This window comes from Xyrauchen texanus, chromosome 46 (genome assembly GCF_025860055.1).
Source record: "Xyrauchen texanus isolate HMW12.3.18 chromosome 46, RBS_HiC_50CHRs, whole genome shotgun sequence".
NCBI classification, from domain to species: Eukaryota; Metazoa; Chordata; class Actinopteri; order Cypriniformes; family Catostomidae; genus Xyrauchen; species Xyrauchen texanus.
This window is the reverse complement of record NC_068321.1, coordinates 7,025,429-7,048,159: the sequence shown is the minus strand read 5'-3', so window position 1 is coordinate 7,048,159 and position 22,731 is coordinate 7,025,429. Positions and strand designations below refer to the sequence as shown.

General features: G+C 36.1%; 1 protein-coding gene across 1 annotated transcript; it reads left to right on the top strand.

Moving 5' to 3' along the window:
• The first annotated feature begins 4,575 nt into the window (after nt 1-4,575).
• On the top strand, nt 4,576-20,154 carry LOC127638343 (GTPase KRas-like). Its single transcript, XM_052119825.1, has 5 exons — nt 4,576-4,920; nt 9,264-9,381; nt 9,744-9,922; nt 10,034-10,193; nt 16,755-20,154. Exons 2-5 carry the CDS (start codon nt 9,271-9,273, stop codon nt 16,869-16,871), a joined length of 567 nt encoding a protein of 188 aa, XP_051975785.1. The 5' UTR covers nt 4,576-4,920; nt 9,264-9,270; the 3' UTR covers nt 16,872-20,154.
• Nucleotides 20,155-22,731: the final 2,577 nt, after the last annotated feature.

The following is a 22,731-nucleotide window of genomic DNA, read 5'->3' as shown; positions in this document are numbered from 1 at the left end:
CGACCGACCATCTGATCAGCCCTCGGTGTGATCTCTAGTTGCTACGATTGGTGCAGTAAAATGAAGGACTTCTCAACTGTCCAATCACGAACAGCTTTCAAGCAGGTGAGACGACAGATGCCACAGGAGGCGGGACTTGTCAGAATACGGGTGCAATGTAAATGGCTAATAAATGTTTGCAATGACACAGAGAATTCTTCCTCCAGGGGGCGCACGACGGACCAGATTGCTGAGTCCTCCATTGAGCTTCATTGAAATAGCACGGTCGTTGATGTCGTATTGGAAGCACGTTTACGCTATAAAAGGTACAGTTATGTAAATATATTAATTCCAGAGATTCATACATGACATACAAATGCAAATGTATTCCAGAAAAAAAGATTTAAAAAGTAATCTGCCACAACAGTGATTGGTCCATCATCAAAACGGTGAGAAAAGTAAAAGGTATCATGTGACAATACCGCTACGTCTGTTTCTGAATGATGCGTCTGAAAAATTTTAAATAGCCATTAAACTGAAAATACCTCGTGAAAAAAAGGAGTTCTTTTTTTTTTAACCCCATCGTGTCTGACCAATGAGAGAAAACGCCTGGGCCGCCAAGCCCCGCCTATTTTAAGAGCCTATTTGTTGGGGAAAACAACACAAGGAGGAATCATGGGCCCTGAGTCACAGTATGTGTGTATTTTTGTGATATACAAGAAATTATTGTCCAAAAGTCTGAGACCATATTGACAATCTGGGATTTAAAATCCCATTTAAACTTGTAAATAATCAGAAAGTTTTAGAACTTTTAAACATTTTCAACAAAGAAAGGGTGTGACATAAAATGAAGACATATTTCAGATTCTGCACAATTTCTAGCTAAACGTTTAAATGGATAGTTCATCCAAAAATGAGAATTCACTCATCATTCCATCCGAGATGTAGATCCATACAATGCAAGTGAATGGTGACCAGAACTTTAAATCTCCAAAAATCACAGAAAGGCAGCATAAAAGTAATCCATACGACTCCAGTGGTTAAATGCATGTCTTCAGAAGTGATATGATAAATGTGGGTGAGAAACAGATCAATATTTAAAGATGCACTCTGTACCTCATTAAAAAAGTTGAACTCCAAAAGACATGAACTGTAATTTTACAATATATGTAGGAAATCATAATTAAATTAAGGAAATTAAAATGAAAACTCAAGTCATATCAGTAAATATAGTATAATAGTAAATTATAAAAGCGGTTTTATTCTCCATGGAGAGGGTCCACACATGGGGGCAGCCATGTTAGAATCACATGACCAGCCGCATACTACTCACTTAATCTCAGTAACCGTCCTGTTATTGAACACTCTCACTCAGGGATTAATCATAGCTGACACTGAATACTACATTTCTACAATGGAAACTGAGACTGAAACCTATTGATTTTATATGATGCTGCATCCCAGCCGCTAGGTGTCAGTGTAAGTCCAAGATGACACAAAGACAAAAGTTACTGAGTGAATCTTTAAGTCTTTTTTTTACTAAAAATTCTCCTCCCTGCCCAATAGATGACGATACGCATGAAGAATGTGAATCGCCAAAAACAAAGAAGAATGTAAAAGTGAAAGTGGAGATTTATAGTAAAAAAAGGACTTAAATATTGATGTGTTATCCACACCTATCATATCACTTCTGAAGACATGGATAAATTCGTATGGATTACTTTTATGTGCTTTCCATTTATCTTTTATGTGGTACCATTCTCTTGCTTTGTATGGACCTAATGAGCTGAAATATTCCTCTAAAATCTGTGTGTTCAGCAGAATAAAGAAAGTCATACACATCTGGGATGGCATGAGTGTGAGTAAATGATGAGAGAAATTAAATTTTGGGGTGAAATATCCCTTTAAATAGTTAGCTAATGCAGAATCTTAAATATTTCGCCTTCATTTTACGTCATAACCTTTGACAAAATTTGTGATCATCAAAAATCTACAGTTGAAGTCAGAAATGTACATACACCTTATCCAAATGACATTTAATCCTAGAAAACATTCCCTGTCTTAGGTCAGTTAAGATCACTATTTTATTTTAAGAATGTGAAATGTCAGAATAATAGTAGAGAGAATTATTTTATTTCAGCTTTTATTTCTTTCATCACATGGTCAGTGGGTCAGAATTGTACATACACTTTGTTAGTATTTGGTAATATTGCCTTTAAATTGTTTAACTTGGGTCAAACATTTTGGGTAACCTTCCACAAGCTACTCACAATAAGTTGCTGCAATTCTGGCCCATTCCTCCAGACAGAACTGTCAGGTTTGTAGGCCTCCTTGCTCGCACATGCTTATTCAGTTCAGTTCTGCCCACAAAAATAAGCCATTTTGCCACAACTTTGGAGAGATTCTTGGGGTCAATGTACATTTGGAAGACCCATTTGTGACCAAGCTTTAACTTCCTGACTGATGTCTTGAGTTGTTGCTTCCATATATCCACATAAATTTCCTTCCTCATGATGCAATCTATTTTGTGAAGTGCAAAAGTTCCTCCTGCAGCAAATCACCCCCACATGATGATGCCACACCCATGCTTCATGGTTGGGATGGTGTTCTTCAGCTTGCAAGCCGCACCCTTTTCCTCCAAACATAACAATGGTCGTTATGGATCCAGAGGACATTTCTCCAGAAGTACGATCTTTGTCCCCATGTGCACATGCAAACTGTAGTCTGGCTTTTTTATGGCAGTTTTTGAGCAGTGGCTTCTTGCTTGCTGGGCAGCCTTTCAGATTATTTTGATATAGGACTTGTTTTTCTGTGGATATAGATACTTGTCTACTTGTTTCCTCCAGTGTCTTCACAAGGTCTTTTGCTGTTGTTCTGGGATTGATTTGCACTTTTCACACCAAACTATGTTAATCTGTAGGAGACAGAATGTGTCTCCTTCCTGATGATGGCTGGGTGGTCCCATGGTGTTTATACTTGTGTACTATTGTTTGTACAGATGAACGTGTTACCTTCAGGCATTTGGAAATTGCTCCCAAGTATGAACCAGACTTGTGGAGGTCCACAATTTTTTTCTGATGTTTTGGCTGATTTCTTTTGATTTTCTCATGATGTCAAGCAATAAAGCACTGTGTTTGAAGCTATGCCTTAAAATACATCCACAGGTACACCTCCAATTCAGTACACCTCCTATCAGAAGCTAATTGTCTAAAGGTGACATCATTTTCTGGTATTTTCCAAGATGCTTAAAGGCACAGTTAACTTAGTGTATGTTAACTTCTGACCCACTGGAATTGTGATACAGTCAATTAAAAAGTGAAACAATCTGTCTGTAAACAATTGTTGCAAACATTACTTGTGTCATCCACAGTGTCAATGTCCTAAATGACATGCCGAAACTATAGTTTGCTAATGTGAAATCTGTGGAATGGTTAAAAAATGTGTTTAAATTACTTCAACCTAAGTGTATGTAAACTTCTGACTTCAACTGCAAGATAAATAAATTCAGAAATTCATGTTAATATTTCAATTCAACTTCTCAGTTTATTGCTTTGCTGATAATTTCATTAAAATTGTTAAATCAGAAACTACAAAACAGAAGCATTTCCAAACTATTGAATCCCACTGTACATATCATTTTAACCCAGCATTAGAGTTAATTTTACTCACTAGGTTGGGTCAAATGAACAACCCAACATTTTGGGTTAAATGGCAAACCCCAGCATTTGGGTCAAACCAAGTGTGTGTTCTGTCACATAGTTACCCAGTGGTGGGGTTAAGGTTGGGTTATTTTTTTAACCCAACAATTTTTAAGCTTTAAGCTTTTATTATTATAATTTATTTGGATACACAAACAAGATACAACATTTATGAAAAAAACAAAAACAAAACAAAAAAACAATGAATGTCATTCACAGATTGCTCAGATCTAGATAAGGCTTTATAAAACATTTTGAAGAAAAGTTTGATGAAAGAGGCCAATAGCTCCAAACAGCTACAAACACATGGACATACTGACCCCTTGTGCCTTTTAGTATTCTGAGTTTACGTTTTACTATAAATGAAAGCCTTAAGCTATTTCCAAGTTCATTATGAGTTAAAATATGTTTCATGTCAAATAGTAGGGTGATGCTGTTGTAACATCGTGAACTACTGTCTTATTTTTTCCACCTAATGTGTTAATAGTGTTGCGTAATAGTTTCATTACTTTTGTTATTTAAAACCTCATGAATAAAACGTGAACGCCAAATCAAAACTGTGCTTAAACATAAAGACCCTGTGAGAGTAAACTACAAGCATGATATATGGAAACAAACGTAGCCTACTAATCATAGCTCAAAATGTATAGCTTTAGATAACACACGTATTACACCCCAGTGTTTTAATGATCAAACAATAAACATGTAGGGCAAGTCATTTGTTTTGTCTGTCGATAATTGCAGGCGATTGGCTACTTGCATACGGTGTGCAAACGCCCCCGTTGTGATTGACGAGAGAAGCGTCCAATAAGAATCCACGTTTGTGTTGACGTAAGCACGTACACGTTCCGGTTATATTTAGGGCCTATTTAAACACCAAGCCAGTCGTTCCAAAACTGCCCGTAGTGCCTGTCAAAAGCCGGTCATTATGTAGGGTTGAATATGGCGTAGCACATTGACGCGTTCAATCACTCTGTAGTTAAATTGCATTTGTGTCCTTCTCATAGTCATATTCAGCCTGAATATAGCGGCGTTTATTATTAATCATATATTGAACAAACTCTGCAAATCTCATTGAAAGGACGCCGATCCGGATTGTTTCAACAGATGTTTCAACTCTTAACAATGCAAGATGCATGATGATGCTCGAAAGAGGCTGCTTGGCTCTGAATCACTCATCCTTTTAACTTCCTCCACCCACTGAAAATACACGTAAACAGCAGAAAATCATTTATATTTTGGGGTAAGTGATCATTTAGTAGCACGCAACAGTGTGTCCGCCCATATTTATGTAAAGCTCAGCCTCCGCGCGCAGGCCATGTATCGTAGAAAGGACAGAATAACATATATTTACTTCCCATGGTGTATTTATTTCCGATCAGATAAAGCATTTGAACCACTCTGATGCGATGGTTGTAAATGTATAATAACCTAATAGCATGGTCATGAGAAACGCTCGAGTCTTTTTCAGACGCGGAACTTAAAGCAACCCCAAAAGGTAAAAACGATGGAAAAGCTCTTTTAACTCAAAGTTGAAAATCATTAACGGTTCTATAAAGAAAGACGCGTATGGTCGATTCAACGTGAGCTTTTATTTAAATGCGTATTTTATCCAAATGCATTGTTTGTCATAGTACGCCCAAGTGAATTCAGGCCCTACATTGCAATGGCGCTTGAGTTTCTGTATTAACAGTATAACTGTAATTTAAATTGGTTTATTTTCATGTCGTACATCTAGAGTTTCACTTCAAAATGTTGTAAGATGTAGGAAACTATAAACAAATGGTGTCAAATCGTGCTAGTTTGCCATTGTTGAACATCTGCTTAATCGATATAAAATAAATTAAACTTAAGTTAAACGATAACTTCTAGAAATATATGGAACTATTAGAGTACTATATCTGTATATTATGAGATATAACTTGGTCACAAATTGTGGTATTCTGCCATAATCTATCGTCTGTGGAATCAATTCCGTTTCTATTAATCGTTAAGTTATGAGGTAACGTTAATAAGATTCGATTAATCGGTTTCTTTTACAGTAATGGCAATTTATGGAAATCAGCTGGGACGAAGTTATAGATGAGTATATCATGCATACCTTCAAAAAGTGCCAAATTGTGTTATTTTGCAGTCATTTTCTGTAGAATTGATTGTTCTGATTAGTCGTTAAAATGTCTTAGTTTTTAGAGTATGTAATGTGTATATAGCCAAAAAATAAATAAATACAAAAAACACACAATCATGGTATTCTGACATAGCCTGTTGAAAAAGATGCTGTTTCGATTCATCTGTTTCATTGAGTTATGTAATGAAAAGATATAGAAGGAAGTTATGACAAAGTTATAGGGTAGCATATTATGTGTACACCAAACAGCCACAATATTAAAACCACCTGCCTAATATTGTGTTGGTTCCCACCGAGCCGCCAAAACAGCACCAACCTGCATCTCGCAATAGCATTCTGAGATTATATTTTTCTCACCACAACTGTACAGAGCGGTTATCTGAGTTACCGTTGTCTTTGTCAGTTCAAACCAGTCTGACCATTCTCTGTTGACCTCTCTCATCAACAAGGCATTTCCATCCACAGAACTGCCGCTCACTGGACATTTTTTAGCTTTTGACACCATTCTAAGTAAATTCTAGAGAATGTTATGTGTGAAAATCCCAGGAGATCAGCAGTTACAGAAATACTCAAACCAGCCCATCTGACTTCAAGTTAAAAAGAAATTCACTGCTAAAATTATATCCTTGTCCTTTGTGGATATTTAGTGTAGAGGTAGAACGATAGATCGATTTTACAGATTAATCTGTACCAATAGATGCCTTTTGGAACTATTGTTTTCGGCAAAAATCTATTGCGGTCATTCTGATGTTTTTTTTATTCCACAGTAAACCTCATATGGAGATATATACAAGTCTCTGTCATTTTTAAATAAAAGCCCCTGGTGTATGGGCTTCTTTGTAATTAAAAGTCCCACCTTATACACAATCTTAATTTTCCTGATTTATTTTGGGAATTTTTTTTGCAGGATAAACTTTAGGGATTTTATAAATTTTGGACTCTTGAAGCCCTTTTTTTTTATATATATATATATATATATATATATATATATATTTTTTTTTTTAAGCATTTGCATAGGTAATACTAAAATATTTGATCATTTTATAAATCAATTAATTGGCTGATAATTCTTTTTAATCTTATCAGCCTTTTCCACTCACTTAGTTATCGATATCATCAAAATACACTATCAGTTGACCACTAATTGAGTGTACTTGTGTACTAAGCACCGCACACTGAGGTCACTGCCGAACGATGAAACTTCCCATTGGTCAATGCGGCGGAATTTGCCTGTCAGAGTTCGCCAAAATTAAACTCCACACGAAATCCGCAAAGGGGAAATTATTCCCAACCAGAAGAAAATCACGAATGCGTGGATTCTCATTGAGATGTCTGTAACGCCATGTGATGGTATGTGTAACCGTGCCTATTGTTTATTTTCTCTAGAAACGATGTCGTTTTGATTAATAGTTGAAGGGTATAGTAATGAAAATATTTAGTAAATGAATGAAGTAAAGTTTTAAGAGTATTTAATGATATATGGGTATAAATCTTAAATACACAATCCTGGCATTCTGAGCTTATTGAAATTCTGTTTCGATTAATCAGTTTCATTTACGGTCATGAAAAGTTATTTATTTATATATATAAAAAGCTATGACAAAGTTATAGAGGATATAATTCACAACTTCAAAAAGTGCCAAATTGTGGTTTTCTAGCATGTGTATATAATTTTTTGCTTCCCATTTGGATTATTCAGTTTTGATATGTAGGAGTATCTAATAAGCATGTAATGCCATGGTGATATTTAGAAACGTATGTTGTGGAGCTACAGTAGTCCTGGTGTTTAAAGCAATCATATGAGAATTAAACTTTTAAAAACGAGTATGTTGCATGTTGAAATATGTTGCATAGTGGTTAAAGATCTGAGTGGGGGTGCTTTCACACTTTGTTCGATTGCTTGGACCGAACCTGATTTCATTTCCTCCCGCTGGTCTCTTTTAACATAATATTTTTTATCATCAAAGCGGCAGATGTTTACCACTGTAACTAGGCAACAACTCAGAAGACATCAGCTTCACTGTGTTTTTTTAAGTATCCATCTCTTTGGATTTACCGGCAAAACTTTTTCATGCACAAAACAACAATTCTGTTTGTCTGCCACAGATGCATTGAAAGTACAATGATGTGAAGAATGTTAGTGTTTGTCTGCCCTCAGCCAGCATATGCATTGCGAGAGTGAAGAATGTGAGCTGCTCTCTGAAGAGGATTTATTTGGACACCAGCTGGTATGATAAATTAAACCATAATAATTGTGATCAGGAGCCTGCAATGATGCAAATTATGTCATCAATAAAGGTTCACTTCCGCGATTTGGTACGATAGTACCTTTTCAAGTGCACCCGCGAACCGCACCAGAGTTCGGAAAACGGCATTCACACCACCCAAACGAACCAAACTTTGACATCATTCGAACTCCACTGCGCACCAAAAATCCTAGTGTGAAAGCACCCTTAATGTCTCTAGGTTCGAACTCCAGCGGGGTTTATCAATGAATTATCACCATTTTGCCCTTAAGCAAGACACTTTACTTACGGGGGAAAGAACCTGTAATCGCTTTGGAAAAGTTAAATGACAAATGTAAGTTATTTTTAAAATAACATGTATCTTGTAAATCTGTACTCCATGTACAAAAACCCCAAATAAACCAGCAATATCACGAGAAAGCTGCATGTTTTTATCGAAGTGAATGCAGTTCACTTGCATGTGTCCAAGTGGAATAAAGTAACTAGACGAGTTTTTTTTTATTTATTTTTTTTAAGCTTAATGAACAACAATGACGACGTTCACATGCACTTAAAGAAACTGTTTATTCCAGGGTTTTGGCAGAATGCAGCATTCTGAAACATCTAAATAAGTGCGCATTCATGGATCAGACCAGGACTACAAACGTCATAGGATTTAGCCTAACGACAAGTCAACAAAGCGGAAATAGTTCAACATTTCTGGAAGTACAGTGGGAAAATCATATACCCATAAACTATACCCATTTATTCACATGAATGTATGTTGGGGGAATCCCAGAGTTTAATGTAAGAGGGAAACCCCATTACTTCATCGCAATTCAACTGCAGGTCATGATGGAAAGTTATGGAAACACAAACAGCAACAACTCTGGAATATAGCGAATTAACAGAGTAAAATAGTGAAGTCTTCCTCGGATGCCATGTGTGTTTATAGAAGTGTTGTGGGAAAATGACGATGCTGTGGAGAAAGCTTCTTACTGATGGAGTCATATGTATGTGATAGTAAAGCGTACGCCACTTAAACAGTGCATGTGAATGGGAACATTGTTTTTTTGCAATTACGCGCTTTCTCGCAGTAAGCCACTTTCTGGCATCCATGTAACCATAGTCAATGTCGGGAACAAGCGTTTATGCCTTCAGGTGTTCATCAGTTTGGTATAATTGGTCTAAAGTTGCCTAATGGTGTAACTTTTGTTTTTTTTTCTCTTACAGGTGAAAAATGACGGAATATAAGCTTGTGGTCGTGGGTGCTGGAGGCGTCGGCAAAAGCGCGCTCACAATACAACTCATCCAGAACCACTTTGTGGATGAATACGACCCAACTATAGAGGTGAGGCGTGTGTTCCTGTTCTGAGAGTGAGAGAAAAAGTGGCCTTCTTGTGGCCTTTCGACAGGCAAACAAAGCTTTGAATCTCACTCACATGTGACTATGCAAAAAATTTTGTGTTGAAGATTCAACAGTGTGATCAGGTTTTTCTGGTTTAAAAGGAGGTAAATTCCAGACCGAATGTCCTTGTGTCTTACAGTCTGCCTTTTACTTTTCTGGCATGGCATCCTCGCATGTACAGACTATGATGCCAAACCAGTTTTATATTGAAGTGCCGTGAAGTTGACCTTTTTGAGTCCGTTTTTACCTTTTAAATAAATGTATTTAGTGCTATTCTACTCCATTTATACTTCTCTTCTGTGCAGGATTCATACAGGAAGCAGGTGGTGATTGATGGAGAGACATGTCTACTAGATATCTTGGACACTGCAGGTCAGGAGGAGTACAGCGCCATGAGGGACCAGTACATGAGGACCGGGGAGGGCTTCCTCTGTGTCTTTGCCATTAATAACACCAAGTCCTTTGAGGACATTCACCACTACAGGTGAGGGAGGGTTAGAAACTGGATGCTTTGGTGTCAGGTCTGTAAAGGTTCTAAACACGCATTTCATATTAATTTATACTCCAGTAACTTATTGTTTATATGATTTTACAGAGAGCAGATAAAGAGAGTAAAAGACTCTGAGGACGTCCCCATGGTTCTAGTGGGGAATAAGTGTGATCTTCCATCCCGCACTGTGGACACAAAGCAGGCTCAGGATTTAGCACGTAGCTACGGCATTCCATTCATAGAGACCTCAGCAAAGACGCGACAGGTATGGAAAACACAATCATGTAATAAAGTGGTTTAATGACTGTTCAGATTCATTGGAAATGGAAAAAGTTCAAAAACAAATTGATTTTTTTGAAGACCTTGTAAGACTTTATTTTTTTAATGTACAAAAGCTTATAGAAGACAACATGAAATTTAGTTTGACCCCATTTACTTAAATTGAGCGTCGTCTTTCGTTATATGTGCTTACTGGCTGATGCCCCTAGTCTTAAAAAGACCGTAACTATGGATGTTTCGATCGATCGTATCAGCCGATATTCACGCCCTATGACTTGATCGGTAATTTGGCCTATCGCATAAACTGATCGCTTGTGTCGCAAAAAATGCGCGCCTTCCTTACAGCGGCTCTGTGATGACATCACGGAGTGTGTAGAATACTGGTATAGTGTTGTAAGACAACAAACCTGATTCAGCAGTGATGATCAATAGAGTGGGAAAGGTTTGGCGAATATGAAAAGTTTGTACTGTTAATGTGATGTTTCACACGTGACGAGGCAAAGGAAAAATGGCACAAGCTGTGAAACGGTCCTCATCGTTCATGGTGGCAGCTTCTTAGTCTCTGCAGGGCATAATTACAAGATGTGGTGTAATTTAAAACCTCTTTATTAAATATCTTCCCATTAAACTGCATTAACAATAGTAGCACCTGTAGAGTCCAGAAATGCACTCTTTCTCCATTTTCCTTTCATCTCTTACCCTCATGAGAGAGAGCGCATGTTCCCCTCATTAAAGTTCAGGCAGCACCAAGTGAAAAATTAACTATTAATAGTCATCAAACTAAATAAAATGGCATACAATAATTCTTTATGCAATATTAAGAGACCATAATATAAGATATTGCATATAATTCAAAAACCAAAATAAGGAATAATTATATGAAATAATGTCAATGATTCAATAACCAAAAATTGTCACATAATTGCAACTATGGGTTATTCGTTTGACACTAAGCTTAATTTTTTTTTTTTTTTTATAGGGCTATCTATCTTAATATAGAGAATATTTTGTCAGCCTATACATGTTTTAAAGCTTTTTTTTAATTCTTTTTTTATTTATTTTTTTGTCAGCAAAAACTAGGCAAAGTAATATTACTGGGAAGAGAAAAATTCAATTAAACTTGATTGTGTACAGAAAGATTACATATAGCCTTTTATTACCGAGACCCTTATAAAAGGTGAAATGATCTGTATCGGCCAATCAGGTGACAAAGTTGTGATCGGTATCGGCTGTAAAATTCCTGATCGTAGCATCCCTAACAGTAGCAATTAAGCACATGTTTTAAATATCAATGTAAATACTTGTAAATGGTAGAAATTATGCAAGTAAGCAATAAAAATGTAACTAATATAAATGTAACTTGATAGGCCTATATGCAATTTCAAGACATCAATTGAAGGAATTAACTGAACTGAAAAAAAAAAAAAACCTTACATGTGTCCAATTAGATAAACTAATGATGGAATATTTTTTGTAAAAATAATTGTTATAATTGTCTAGAAGTGTTGCTTGGAAGAATTTATTTTATATTTATGCAAAATTGACATTGTAACAGAAATGTGCCCATATTAATCGATATCGAATTAAGAACTTGTGAATTAGAACTAAAATAACTTGAAGGGTGAATCTCATGAAAACTGTCAAGAACTTGTCCGGGTCATATTTCACCCCAAAATCAATTTTTGTTTAATTTTAAAATACTTTTTTGCACTTTTGTAAACCACATTTACATTGTACAAAATAAAAATGATATATATATTACACACACATGCATACACACCAATCAGTCACAACATTAAGACCAACTGCCTAATAATATACCAAAACAGTGCCAACCTGCATCTCCGAACAGCATTCTGAGATGATATTCTTCTCAACACAATTGTACAGAGTGGTAATTCAGATTATCTGAGTTACCATAGACTTTGCCAGTTCTAACCAGTCTGGTCATTCTGTTGTCCTCTCTCATCAAGGTGTTTCTGTCCACAGAACTGCTGCTCCCTGGATGTTTTAGTTTTTTTTTTACACCATTTGGAGTAAATTCTAGTGACTGTTGTATGTGAAATACTCAGAACAGCCCTTCTGGCACTAACAATCTTGCAACGGTCCAAATCACAGAGATCACATTTTTCACCATTCTTATGGTTGATGTGAACATTAACTGAAGCTCCTGACCCGTATCTGCATAATTTTATGCACTGCTGCCACACGATTTGATTTAGATAATCGCATGAATGATTGTTTGTTCCAGACGGGCTGGTTTGAGTATTTTTGTAACTTCTCATCTCCTGGGATTTTCACGCCCAAATGTTTCTAGAATTTACACCGAATGGTTCCAAAAATAAAAAACATCCAGTGAGCAACAGTTCTGTGGACAGAGACGCCTTGTTGATGAGAGAGGTCAACATTGAATGGCCAGACTGGTTTGATCTGATAAAGTCTAGTGCAACTCCGATAACCGCTCTGTAGAGTTGTGTTGAGAAGAATAGAATCTCTGAATGCTATTCTGAGATGCAGATTGGTTATTTTTTTGGTGGCACGAGGGGACCGCGTGCGTGCGTGTGTTTTTTGTGAAATGTGACATGGACATGTTTTTGTGACATTCACTAGCTAAATACAATTCACATATGTACAATTGTTTGAAAACTGGCCTGTATGTTCTGTTTTGTTTTCACTGGGTTTATGGATGAGTTAATTCTTGGTTTCTAATTTATTTAATGAATAATCAATCAGCTGCATCACACAATACAACTGATCTGGCTCTGGGTTTATGCCTGGTTTCTCTTGTGCATTCATTACAATATGCCTCTGTGTTTGATTTCACCTTGATAAATCTTTTATGAGCCAAGAATGCAATTTGGATTAATTGATCAAGGGATCAAATCACTCTGTCTGGAAATCTGTCATGTTTAACCATCAGGACAGACACTGTATCTCCCTCTGCAGTGCTGAATCACAACTCCATATGGTGCTGGGATACAATAAAAAAAAAAAATGCTGATTTCATTTCGAATCGTTTCGTGACCTCTGCTACCCGCCGCTGCTAAAACGCAGCATTTAATATCCACAATTCTTATTCTCGCTGCAAGTTGCATTAGTTCAGTGTTGTGGCATTAATTGCAGTTAAGATACTTCAGATTAATTGCATTAATGGGGGCTGTAATAACAGATTCACTCTGGTTCTTATTTACTTATTTGTTTGTGTTTTTATTTCTCATTTACTCTTAACGAGCAGTAATGCATAAATGTGTCTTGGCGAAAACTGGCCTTTTTTGTGGAAAGAGTAGATTAATTGTGCCAGATGTCCTCCATTCCCAGAAACAATATTAATTGTGCCAGCTCTGTGGAAATCTTAATGGGCTCCACTGTATTCCCAAAATCCAATTCAGACTGTTTTTCCCTTCTCGGTTTAGACCGCAATGTGTTCCTTTGCACTGAAGGGAGTTGTGTTTTGCACTGCAGAGAGTGGAAGATGCCTTTTATACTCTGGTACGGAAGATCAGGCAATACCGGCTGAGAAAAACCAGTAGAGAAGAAAAGATGCCACAATGCATCAAGTTAAAAAAATGTGTTTTGATGCTAAAGGGGTAAGTTTGAGCAGCGCTGCCCAACTGCAACCCTAAGATGGATCTGGCAAGACATGTCTGGGTCATATTTCATCCCAAAATTATAATTTTTTTTACACAACGGGAAACCTTTTTTTAGGACCATTTTAAGATTTTTCATTGCAGTTATAAGAATGAGATTTTCTTTTTCACATAGCAATAATGAGGTTTTTGTCTTGTGTTGTATGACATCTGAATGAGATGTTTCTTTCGAGATGCATTTCATCTAAATGTGGTGGGTTTTTGTTTGTGTTGCAGTAATCAAAATGAGGTGGTTCTTTTTGCGATGCATTAAAGTGGAATAGAGTTTTTTTTTGTGGTGTAGTAATCGGAATGAAATCTCTTATCCTTTATGTAAATTAGAATTATGTTTAAAAAAAATTAACACACTTCCATTGAATAAATACATGAGAATGAGTTCAAAGTTAAAGCAACAAATACACACAATAAATAGGATGGATATAAACAATATTATTTGCACATTAAAATGGATTTCCTTAACTAAAATGAGCACCCCCATACTGCGACTAAAATTATTGATTGCTTCAATTTTAAATCTAGTCGCCATTGGCGACAGTCGGGTTGTGTGCGTTCATATGCAATTTCATCAGATATCATCTTGTGAGTTATTGAATACATCTGTAGAGCGCACACCTCCAATGTGTCCTCTTTTGAACCAGTTCTTTTTCATGAATTGTCTGAAGAAATGAACTGAGGGTTTGAACTCCGGTTAGCAGTTTGAATCGGAGTCACTTTCTCATCGAATCAGCCGCCAGTGCATTTATAGCTGGGAGCGCAGACATTTTAAAACGGGGTTTTTTTATAATGAAAAGTCCCGCACCACTATATATATTACACACAGTTGAAGTCAGAAGTTTACATACACTAAGGTTGAAGTCATTAAAACAAACTTAAGTTTTGGCAAGTTCTGGAAGATGCTGGAGGAAACCGGTAGACGAGTATCTATATCCACAGTAAAACAAGTCCTATATCGACATAACCTGAAAGGCTGTTTAGCAATTTAGAAGCAATGCTCAAACCACCATAAAGCCACATATTTTTGGATAAGTTCCTCTAGTCTGTTGAAACAAAAATTGAACTTTTTTGCCATAATGACCATCATTATGTTTGGAGGAAAAAGGGTGAGCAAGCTGAAGAACACCATCCTAACCATGAAGCATGGGGTTGGCAGCATCAAGTTATGGGGGTGCTTTGGTGAAGGAGGGGCTGGTGCACTTCATAATATAGATTGCATCATGAGGAATGAAAATTGTGGATATATTGAAGCAACATCTCAAGACAACAGCCATTAATGGGGCTTTTCCGCTGTAGCTGTGCGCAAAACCATGCCATGGTCAATAAATGAGGTGCAGACGGTCAACTCGTTAGCGATTGAGCGAAAATGTCTCCCAGGAAGTTTATCAGCTGTTGGCCGCACACTGCTACCACCAGACCTACCAACAGTGTAGGGAAAAGTGAAGAAAGAAAAAAAATAAATAAATACTTAGTGACTACAGAACCATCAAAGAAAAGAGGAAGTGGTTCGAGCAAATGGACGCTATCTAAACCGGCGAGCAATGGGAGGGGGAGTGCCCTGTACTGGCGTTGATCCACGATGGCGGATGGTATGTTTTGTTATGTTAACTCTATACTCCGCTTGAAAGCTTCACTTCATTTAGTTGACCAGCAACTGGAAGCTTGCATCTAAAACAACCAGACCAATTTAACTGTTACACTTGTGTAAAATCACCATGCAACAGCTGCTTTATGCAGCACAATGAGCTAGTAGCTAACAGGTAGCGGTCGTGTTATTGTTTTGGTCAGTTTGTGTCATGTGTAAAATGACGTCACGTAGAGGTGGTGCAACTATGATCATCTTATAATCCCACCCACGTTGAGGTGGCACTAAACTGCAGTGGAAATGCAAGCTCAGAAAAGTTAAGCGAGTAGAGGCGAGTCGAACCAGTGATTGAAGTCTGACAGGTCTGAAGTGGAACATCCAGAGGCAGTTTAGACTTATGTAGCATAATGTTGTGGTTATGCTTGTGAGATTTTAACATTTCATTGTGAGTTGGACATTCATAATGCGTATAAGATTCATTCAGTAACCGCTTTGACTGATGTGTGAAATGTGCAGGGAACACTGTCAGTGTTTTAGACAGTGTTGGGTAAGTTACTCAAAATAAGTAATCTATTACTAATTATCTTACATGTAATTGGATTACTTTTAAAACAATCACATTACTCAAGTTACTTTATAAATCGCTTTTCCTAGAAAAGTGTTTGGTTTTCCACTCCCATTCAAAATGTCTACATTTCCCCATTCATTGTCACGCACACTTAAGCTGTCACAAATCCAAACAAACTTGCATATGAATTCATATTTTATATGTGTAATACATATTACCTACTTGCATAAGGAATTACTTACTAATATTACTTTTTTTAAGCAAAGTCATTAGATTACAGTATCTAATGACTTTGTAATCTGATATGGTTTTAGAAGAGTGTTTGGTCCACATTGGAGGAAAATTGCACATATGGGAAGTCATGGAAATTAAGCGTTTCTATAAAAAAATTAAATCATAAAATGGAACCGTTTCTGTGTTCCCAACCATACTTTTAATGGTCCTGAAGTAGGAGATATATTCTTCTTGTTAAATGTATTCCATATTTTTTCTTTTCATTTTTGGGGGTTAATTATGACCAGGACATTTCTTTACATTCACCCCTATTCCAACCGTTACCTGGGATCTTTTGAGTGGGTTTGGTGGACATTGTTTTTTTAACAGTGATCTGAGAGGAGTATTGATGTTGTGTCTAAAGTTTGGGTTTTGGTGGTGAAAGCTGGCCATACAAACTTGAGATTTTATTCTGTTTCTAGTGTTTGATGCCTTCCTAAATACCTAAAGTTCTTTTCCCATTTATTTTATTTTTTAAAGGGTGTGGACGATGCATTTTATACATTAGTCCGAGAAATCCGGAAACACAAGGAGAAGATGAGCAAGGAAGGCAAGAAGAAGAAAAAGAAATCCAAGACAAAATGTATTCTAATGTGAATAAATCTTCCTTGTCACAATAGACTCCAAGTTTCAGAACTGCATTTTGTACATTACACTAAATTATTAGCCTCTTCAGAATACAAAATGATCCCTATTTTACTTGCTTTCTTAAAAGAAATGAGCTTTATTTCTTGTTTGGTGCCAGTTGCCCCAAAGTGTTGGTCCGTAAACACCTTCTATAGCTTGTTTTGTAGGGTAGGGTGTTAAAACTGGATTTGAGGTTGGTTTAGTAGTAGTAGTTTTAGCAGGTTTTATTTTTATCATTTTGATGTGAACTTTATGCAAGTGTGCTTTGAGAGAAACATTCTGTAAGGCTGGTCATGTATGTCACTTAACTTTACAGGGAACTGAAACTTTGAGGGAACTTTTGTTTAGGACCAACACTTTCAGGGGTAATTTGATACATTCACCACTGTGTATGACCCTGCCTTGGGATGTCACTTCCAAAAATGTATGTGAACTTCCATCGTAGTCCCATTAATTCACCCTTAAGCCATGGTAATGTGTATATATGGTGATATCTTAACAGTTAACCTTTGTTTCTCTGTTTGCATGCTGTGTTCTGTTCTTTAAACTTCCAGGGAATGGTAAAACAACATTGGAATACTGCATAATAGCCACTGTTACAAATATAGAGAGCATTTTCTCAGCAGACCGGTGCTATTTTGTCTCCCGCCATTTTTGTAATTTGATTGGTTTGATGAATTCAGCTCTGCTGGTTTAGAGACCGATCCAAAATCGACCATAACATAGATAGATAGAGATATAGAGATGTATATCTCTATCTATCTCACTGCTCAGGGTTGTTTTAAAGAAGTAGTTCCCCCAAAAATTGCCAATTGGGACATAGTTGCATGGGACAACAGTGAATTGTACAGTTTAGTGGGTATTATAGAAAATATTTGACCGCAGAATGCCACAATTGACCAATAAGAATCAAGTTTTCCAGAAAGCCTTGTAACAATATGGCAGAGCCTCCCTAGTGCTCACTTCTGCATTCTGAGGTGGATTTTATGTATGAAGATTTACCCTCTTGTGCCCAGCCAAACAGCGCCTTAGAAGTCTGATTAATTAAATTGTATTTAAAAAAAATGTTGGTTGTTTAATTGATTAGTGAACATTACCTGCCACTAGTAATAACTTATTGTAACGCAAATGCATGCAAAAAGGAAACAAAACAAATGCCTTGTTTGCTTATGCTGCCATGAAAACATTAGTTCAGCTGTTTTAAAGGCCCAATTATAGTCCATTGCTTTCCATGGAAGGTATAAATTGAATTTGCTCTCAGATCCCAAGAGGCAGTTTCGGGTTAGTTTACTATGGTGAAATGTGGATTGCAAGCTTCATTCTGGAGGGCAAGTTTTCAGCCATCACTCATACCAAAGAGAGTGATATGAAAATGTATTTTGTGTGGCAATACTCGTGATGTCATTTGTAGAAGATATCGCATAAAAGCAGAAGGTTGCTTTTGAACTGTTGTTACACTGTTTACCATGCGTCCTTAACCATTACTACTTTTTATTTTCTAATTATTGATCTGTAACACAGTTTGACTGTATGATTATTACTGAGTTTTCAGAAGAATTCTATAAAGACTTAAATCGGGGTTGTCCACTTTTATGCAAAGTTACAAGTATTTTAAGTGATTTTCTGTTCCCTTTAAATCAGTTAATATTAGTCTAACACAAGGTTATTAAATACTTTTCGATTGTTTCTGAAATGTTTTCTCTGTTTGTGTGCCAAATGCAAATGTTGAGAATAGGGTTCAAGTATATATGGACCTTGTTTTAACAACTTTTGTACGGTTGTGATAAAGATTAATATTTTGTAAATTGTGCTCTATTGTTTAATAAATGAATGACACTTAATAGAATTTAAGGGTCATGTGTTAACGTCTTTGCTTATTTGAGATCATCTTTTGCCTCATGTTCTAATAAATGATTAATAAGTTGAAGAATGCTGTTCTCAGATCAGCACAGTTTTAAAAATACAACCCAAATCTGTTTTTCCTCATCTCACTACTCTTATTTAATGTGTAATTAAAAGTATGTTAAATGTATGATGAACTCTGTGCTTTTCTTAAGAATGTATGCATTATAACATGTATTTGTGTGTGTGTAGATATATATACTTTATTGCAATGCAAATAAATCCCCTATGACATTTAATTGAAGTATGTATATAGGGGAGACTGGGGTTGTCACACAAGGATGTTGTTACAATTACTTGTAATTAATGTTCCTGCTGACAAAAATAACCCAATAGAATTTGTAATGGTTTCCAATACCATTACAGTACACAAATGGTTTATTGCAGTGTATTTTTGCCCGTATTCTATTTGAATTTGATTTGTTTACACGTAAGATATGTATTGGTCCCTAATGGGATCCACTAGAAAACTAATAGAAATTCACAAGGGACCGTTGCAATTTCCATTTGAATATAAACTTCTTTATAACCATTAGAATTTCTGTGAGGGCTTCTACTGTTTTTTGGCAGCCGCATCACAATGTGGTGCCGTCCATGTAGACCTCATCACTTGATGGTGCGGAAAACACGATGACGATAACATCAGATTTTTTTTATTTTTTTTTTTTTTATCATGAACTGGTTATTTTGAGTAGAAAATTAACTTATGACATCTCAAAACAAGAAGTTACCAAAAGTAACAATAAATTCAACAATAGAAATGGTTTAAGTAAACTTGCAAACAGTGAAAATATGCAAGCTCATTAATTATTCAAGAACAATGCATGCTTGCAACATAAGCTTTGAAAAGTTAAATAAATTCTACTTATTTTATTCACCCTCTGAAATGTACTTCAATTAGTAAATAAATACAAGGTTTTCTACTTTAGGACTTGTACATGAGGACACGTCGGAAAAATGACAAATAATCAAATAATATTTACATAAGCTAAAGCATTATATGTAGGATTTACTTAATATTTTCAAGTCCATCCATAAACTAACTCATTCAATGTAGAAAGTGCTTATGTTTCTATAATAAAAAAAAATCAGTTTGTCAATATATTGATATTGGGGTGTTCAATGAGCTGTATTATCTTTCCTGGGCAATAATGGGCGGAAATGTTCAATAGTTTTTTTTATTTGTTTTATTTGTTTTCAAGATGTCAAGGTATGAAGCTATGCAGAAATTGAATTTCATAAATAAACCATTACTGAGAAATATTCACTGACGTAAAAAATAAAAATAAAAGTGACAACTTGCCCAGGTCACTCCTATATCATGGTAGTATTTGTTTTACTGTTTTAAATTCATGCTGAATAAAATTCACTAGGGGTCAGATGTCATTGTATTTTTACTGTAATACTTTAAAAAATTGTTTTACTAAAATAAACAAAAATCTAATTATAATCACTGCTGAAAATATCTCAAATGTAAAACATCCGGATGCATTACGATAATGTGAATTTTGGGGAAATCTATAATATATTTTTTTATGGATTTGTTTTCTTTTCTTTTTTCTGTTCTTTGGTTGAAATGTGACTTGTTTTTTTTATTTTCACTCAAATACATCTGTGTACATGTCTTCTGTGTGCCACAAAGGGGCAGTATTCTCTCATCCAATAATACAATCATTTCACACAAGGTCTTCTGTAATGTCATCCTAACAAAATTAAAATTACAGGCTCTCTAAATTACTCCCTGATTTAATCCAGGGTACGGTATCATTTCTTAGACGTAATTACATTCACCATGTGAAATTAAATATCGAGCTTGCTGTGGATTTGAAACCTACCTTTGTCTCTGGTGTCACGATGAATAGGTTGTTCCAGATTAGTTTAGCTGCTGGCGAAAAGGACACATTTTATAGGATAAGCCATTCGCTATTAATAATGCAGTTTTCTAAAGTGACTGTGGTGCTTAGAAGTCGTCTTTAGCGTCTTGAATACCACTTTACACTGAATACCAAAATATACATCAGTAACGTAGTTATGCTTTGTGGAAACCTCTATGAAGCTGCATAGCTGGGGACAAAAGCAGCATGACTCAATCCACAGCAGCACTGTTTTGTTGCACTTCCTTCTGAACAAATGGTGTCTAACTCTTGAAAAATGTGTCTATGAGTTAACCTATAAATTGGATCAGTTAACTCAAATGGAATCTTTCAGCTTGTTGCTCGCTAGCAACAAACACATTAGAAAATACAGAATATATTTATATTACTGTATGATAAGTGTGGTAATTTACAGATCCCCAATCAGTAATTTTACTGATGATCCCTCAGTATTTACTTCATGAGAAAAGCAGTACACACTGATCTTTCAGAAGTAATGTGCCTAACCTTGACCTAACCATTAGCTCAACTCTTCCCCACAATAGTAACCTCCAAATAAAATTAAACATGACCAAAACTAAATCCCAACCTAACACACTTTGTTTCCCAAAAGCATTGCAAGCTTAAGTTGACCATTGGCGCCAATGGGTTTTATGATCTACTTAGGCTTACGATGCTTTAGTAAATGTAGCCCAGAACAGTAAACACTAACAATTCTCATACATTTCATTTTGCATAGAAATACATTAAAATAACACTTCATTTTAAAATGTACTCTCCCACTTCAGTCCCATACAAAGCATGCTGGGAACTGGAAATCCCCTGCCCGGTTTTAGCAATACATTAATGCAACTAATATTATTCAAATAGTCCCAACATAATTGGATTAAGGGAATGAAGATGTGCGCCCGCCTCCCATACCGGCTGAAGCCAGTTTGAATCCCGCTCAGAGCAGGTCGAACAGGAACGGTTACATATACCAATTTTTGTCCATTAAAATGCTCTCTAAATTGGGAATGTCCCCTCCACCATATAGTAATTCCACACAATAAATAATAAAATGGTTTTTATTTGACTCTTTCTATAGATTATTATAAATTTAAGCATGTAATATTTGGTATTTGTTATGATGGATTTGAATAGTTTAATACAGAAAGTCTGGGTCTGGAGCAAAACTAAAATAACAAAATCTACAGTAAAAGGCATTTAAAAAGTACCAAAAATAAACAATGAATGCCTAGTTTCCAGGTCAGGTTTAACATGGCCAAAATTGAAAAATTAACAGTTGAAATCTGTTCGTTTTTAATAAAAATCAAACCCTGGGACATAAAAGTGCCCAAAGTCAAGCCATTTTGTGATGTCTGTAAGCAAATTAGACATTACTGGTTCTTCAATTATCCTATTAACACAGCATAATAAACAGACTGTCACATCCCCTTGGTAAACTTCACTAGGAACAATAGAGGCACCTCTCAAAGAGCACCAAGTAAGTATAAAGGGGTGACTCCATTAAATTATGCGTAAAGGGGCTACTTCAAATGTCTTCACCATGCCATATACCTGCACCCTGTCAGGAGAGAATAGTGAGAAAAATATAAGCCAGAATATTGACTGTAAATCCTCCTCTTGAGTCTCCTGGGTCCACCTGAGGCCAGACGCTGTCAATCAAACCTCCTCCACAGCTGTAATCTGCAGACAACAATGAGAGGCCTGCATGACAGATAAAATTGCTGAAACTGAGCAACTCAGTGCCTCTGGTGGGCAGAATGGACAGTGAAATGTTCAAAAATGGAAAGCAGACTCACAGTTTCACAGACTCGCAGCTCTCTCAAACACTTCTGTGAAATCCCAACAAACCGAGACAAAGATATTTGTTAACGTAGCAAAATGTGCCAGAATACATAGTGAAGTTTGAATGGACTTTCTTCAAAAGTCTTGATCTTTTTACAAGGTTGTAATGAGGCCTGTAAGAAGATATGATGTGTCAGTCATCTTAAAACAATGCAAAATGAAGCACATAAATATACAAAATAATAACGCACAGCCACAAAATT

Excerpts from the sequence above, each read along its gene's own strand:
- LOC127638343 (XM_052119825.1), top strand. The coding sequence starts at position 9,271 with ATGACGGAATATAAGCTTGTGGTCGTGGGTGCTGGAGGCGTCGGCAAA. Across the intron at positions 9,923-10,033 it reads GAGGACATTCACCACTACAG|AGAGCAGATAAAGAGAGTAA; the intron begins GTGAGGGAGGGT and ends ATGATTTTACAG. Across the intron at positions 10,194-16,754 it reads CCTCAGCAAAGACGCGACAG|GGTGTGGACGATGCATTTTA; the intron begins GTATGGAAAACA and ends TATTTTTTAAAG.